The following is a 4389-nucleotide window of genomic DNA, read 5'->3' as shown; positions in this document are numbered from 1 at the left end:
CTAGAGAGATCAGGGAGAGTTGCTGAGCCGGGAAGAAAAGCCACAGAAAACCCTCACTGAAGTGAAAAATTCTGCAGCATGGATTGTGGTGACAGGATACCCACTGCTACAAACTGTCCCACATCATTATTCTGGTATGTAAAAGAATTCTGAATCCCTGTTTTGAAATGTGATTTTCCCCACCCTCTGTTCTTATACATTATGACAAATAAGTGTTTGATTTAATGGCAATACGCTGAAATCAGAAGGGGCTCTCAGTACACACCAGCTGTCAAAAGCACTTCAGGAGTTTCACAAAACACACAGCCCAAGCCCTTGGGGTTTAAGATTTTATTGAGAGACATCCAGCACGGGTTGCAGCTATCATTTCCCCATTGAACGATGCTGTGCAGAAGACTTCAACTCTGCAAGAAAAAGAAATGGCAGAAACTTAAGAGCCCTGTAATAAATATATATATTCTAACTAGAACTTTTGATTTATTTGAGGACTTTGCTTCATCCACTGTCTGGTTTTGCATCAGAGGCCTCACCTTGCATGACACCCCACAGCTCTAAATGCCCAGCTTCAAGACAAATCTGCTGATTTTGGTTTTCTCCTCAGTTGAGGGTGGAATAAATATCAAACTGGCAAAGGAATTACTCAATTTGTTCCAGTTATGAGATTCCAATGAGGACTGTTATTTCCTTTCAAGAACTTTCTGGGTCATTCCTGGAAGATGCTTAGTTTCTCAGATTACAGACAATGCCAGGAGCTTCCAAAGTGGAATCACCTTAAAACTGCAGTGGCACGGGTGCAAAGCCTGAGGCTTGTTTTGCTAGGATCATCAGCAAGCACCCATTAATTGCTGTTAATGAATTCACCCTAACTGGACAGGAATGGTGCAGACTGTTTTGGCACGGGTCCAACAAAACGTGGTTTTCCCCCTGAGCTCTGTCTGGCACATCAGAAAGCGTTTACAGCATCACAGCCTCTCACCCTGCAGTGTCACATCACGCGTGCCAGGGGCTCCCAGCCCAGCTGCCCCTCCCAGGGCAGGAGGCAGAGGCAGCTCTGCTCACAGGCAGCAGCTGCAGGCACAGAGGAGCGGCCTCGGGGGAGGCAAAGGTCACCAACCACCCTGCGGGACACAAACTCCCCCTGCTCCAGCCGCTGGCACCTGGGCTGCAAAAGGCCGGGAATGTGAAATTCCAAACAGGTCAGGCTCACTGAATTCCAGCAAAAGCAGTTACCCAGCCAGCGCAGCTGCAGCCTGCCCTCCTCATTTCTTCAGGAGCTGGTGTCTGACTATGAAGAAAGGGGCACCAAATCCACTCCCAAAGAACACGCACATCATGGCCAGCAGCCTCCACTTGTTGTCCACAGAGAACGGGAGGTTCTGGAGGAAAATAAAGAGAGTTTTAGCCTTTGCGAGCCAAGCATGAATTCCTTTCTATCCCATTCGGAAGTGCTAAGAATCTCAGAACAAAACAAACAGGTAATTCCAAAGCATTTTCACTATTTCTTCAAGGAAAGAAACACAGTATTTAGGGTAATAAATAACCTTTCTGTGTCTGAAGGGAATTTGGAGATGGAGTCTTTGTGAAGAATTACAGTGACAAGACAAGAAAGAACAGATTCTAACTGAAAATGGAGAGATTTCAGGTGGGCACTAGAAACAAATCCTTCCCTGGCAGGGTGGGCAGGGCTGGCACAGGGTGCCCAGAGCAGCTGGGGCTGCCCCTGGATCCCTGGCAGTGCCCAAGGCCAGGCTGGACACGGGGCTAGAGCAGCCTGGAATGGTGAGGCTGGTCCCTACCCATGGCAAGGGATGGAATAAAATGATCTTTAAGGTCCCTTCCTACCCAAACACTCCATGATTACAGCCTGCAGGTGACCTCTGGAGGTCACTTCGTCCCCTCTTCTCCTCTCCACGCTGCCCAAGGTGGGGCCATTTTACCACAGGTCTCATACAGTCAATTGTAAAATCCCTGAGAAGACACACCTACAGTCCCCGAGTGTTCTGGTATCTCATTATCTTCACCGTGAAGAATTTCCCCGTATCTGTTACATATATAAAACCAAGCCTTGAGACCGAAGGCTTGAGAAAACCGGCCAGGTACATCAGAAAGCGTTTACAGTATCATTGTAACCCCTCATACCGCAATGCTCATCATCTGTACCACCGCAGGGAGAGGCGCTGGGCTCGCCCACCGCACGGTCTGTGCCCGTACCGCCATCACCGCGCCACCCCAAAGCCCACACACCACAGCCGGGCACAGGGCAGCCACCAACCCCCACCCCGCCATCCCCCTCCCCGCGACCTTCAGCGGGCCAGGACGCTGCTGCCCACCTTCCCGGGTCCCTCCTCAACGTGGCTGCGGCGGATGGCGGAGGTAGCGAAGCGGCGGACGCCGGCGGACAGCATGATAGCGGCAGGAGAGAGCGGCCACTCGTCCGCCCTGAGCGACCTTCCTCAGGCTGGCGCGGCTGAGGGGAGCCGGAAGCGGAACCGCGGAGGAGGAAGGGAGCTGCAGGGGCATGACGGGAGTTGTAGTTCCCTGCGGTCACGTGGCGCCAAACGGCGGCCTGCGGTTGGTCGAGCCCCGCGCGGGCTCCACCGGAGAGGGGAGGAGTCGCGCTCGGCCCCGCCGCCATTTTGTGGCGGCTGAGGGGCGGCGGGAAATGGCGGGAGCGGCGCTGAGGGGGCGGAGGGTTAACTGAGCCTGGCGAGCTGCACTGGAGCGTTTTTACTGCAGAGCTCATGGATCCCGCTAAATAAATGAAAAATACAGTGACAGAATGGTTTATGTTAAGGAGGACCTTAAAGCTCATCCGGTTCTATGACTCCCAGCCCCAGTGTCCAACCTGGCCTTGGAGACTTCCAGGGATCCAGGGGCAGCCCCAGCTGCTCTGGGCACCATTCCCCCTTGTCTTGTCAAGCCATGCTATTTTTTTTCCTTTTTTTTTTTTTTTTTCTTTCTTTTTTTTTTTTTTTTTCTTTCTTTTTTTTTTTTTTTTTCTTTCTTTTTTTTTTTTTTTTTGAAGGATTTCTCTCTATCATGATGGATTGTGGTGATTTGTACATGGCTTATTTATGTGGCACCACTACCTTCAGTTACTATAATGCAGCCTATTTAAACTTTAAAGAAACTTCGGTAATGTGAAGGGAAAGAAAGACTCCCAGCAGCCTTCACATTTGCCAAAGGGGTAACAAAGTTACTTGCAGTATTGGTCTACGTCTGTTTATTTACATGGATTATTGTGAAGACAAGCTTTTCTTTTTCAGGAAAAGTAGTTTGATGCTGCGTTGCAAGGAATTTTTTTTTTTTGTCATAGCCTTTCTGCATGTTTACATACTGTAGAAGGAGAGAAAACCAGGATTTTTATGGCTTATTTATGTGGCACCACTACCTTCAGTTACTATAATGCAGCCTATTTAAACTTTAAAGAAACTTCGGTAATGTGAAGGGAAAGAAAGACTCCCAGCAGCCTTCACATTTGCCAAAGTTACTTGCAGTATTGGTCTGCGTCTGTTTATTTACATGGATTATTGTGAAGACAAGCTTTTCTTTTTCAGGAAAAGTAGTTTGATGCTGCGTTGCAAGGAAATTTTTTTTTTTTTTTGTCATAGCCTTTCTGCATGTTTACATACTGTAGAAGGAGAGAAAACCAGGATTTTTATGCTCACCAAAGTAATACTTTAATAAAAACAGGTTAAAGTGACTTTGAGAAGTGAGGCTTAATTACATTAGTTGGTGGTCCTTGACCACAAACAGCTGATGTAGAACCCTAGGATGCCTTTTGTCATTACTTGTGGATCTACATGTGATTTCTTTAGCTAGTTGTTTTTTATTTTTTTTCCTTTGTTTAGATAGGTTTTTATTTTTATTTGTCAGAGTTTGCAATACTTGCCTCCCCCTCCATTTGCTAAATGTGAGGAAAGATGCTTTCCTATTCTTGCTAAATTCCATTGCTGCTCAGGCATCCAGGCCTCTTCTCCCTGCTGCTCCCCCTTCCTCAAGGATCTCCTAATTGGAATTTATGGCGCGATAGTGCTCTGCAATCTGCTTTATCATCTTTATAACAAATGTTTCTTGCTTTAATGTGGCTGCTCTCGTCCTGCAGTGGATTTTATAGCGTTGCCGCAGAGGAGATGCTGAGTGGAGGCATAAACATCCCTGTTACACAGTTGCATTAGCAGCAGCAGTTTAATCCTCGATGCTCCGCAGATGTTTTCTTGGTGGGCAGAAGCGGGGATCTCTAGGTAAATATGATTAGAGAGAGGCAGATTATCTAGAGTTGTTTCACAGCTGGGGAAGTAGAGCTGAGCACTCAAATCTGTTCTCTTTTAAAGCACAAACTGATACGAAGTACGTGCTCGCCAGGCCCAGAAAGCCACGGGAGGAGGA

General features: G+C 47.8%; 1 protein-coding gene and 2 non-coding genes across 3 annotated transcripts; all 3 read right to left on the bottom strand.

Moving 5' to 3' along the window:
* Positions 1–313: 313 nt before the first annotated feature.
* On the bottom strand, positions 314–2491 carry LOC120503429 (cytochrome c oxidase subunit 7C, mitochondrial). Its single transcript, XM_039711914.1, has 3 exons — positions 2331–2491; positions 1231–1376; positions 314–404 (listed from the first exon to the last, which is right to left on the bottom strand). Exons 1-2 carry the CDS (start codon positions 2403–2405, stop codon positions 1260–1262), a joined length of 192 nt encoding a protein of 63 aa, XP_039567848.1. The 5' UTR covers positions 2406–2491; the 3' UTR covers positions 314–404; positions 1231–1259.
* On the bottom strand, positions 940–1000 carry LOC120503431. The gene has a single exon (XR_005627741.1). It is a non-coding gene; the product is annotated as a small nucleolar RNA Z39 (small nucleolar RNA).
* LOC120503430 lies at positions 2098–2160 on the bottom strand. Its single transcript, XR_005627740.1, has one exon. It is a non-coding gene; the product is annotated as a small nucleolar RNA Z39 (small nucleolar RNA).
* Positions 2492–4389: the final 1898 nt, after the last annotated feature.

The sequence above is a fragment of the Passer montanus genome, unplaced genomic scaffold, assembly GCF_014805655.1.
Source record: "Passer montanus isolate IOZ18808 unplaced genomic scaffold, ASM1480565v1 scaffold253, whole genome shotgun sequence".
NCBI classification, from domain to species: Eukaryota; Metazoa; Chordata; class Aves; order Passeriformes; family Passeridae; genus Passer; species Passer montanus.
Note: the sequence above shows the minus strand (reverse complement) of the source record. Positions and strands in the feature narration are given on the sequence as shown.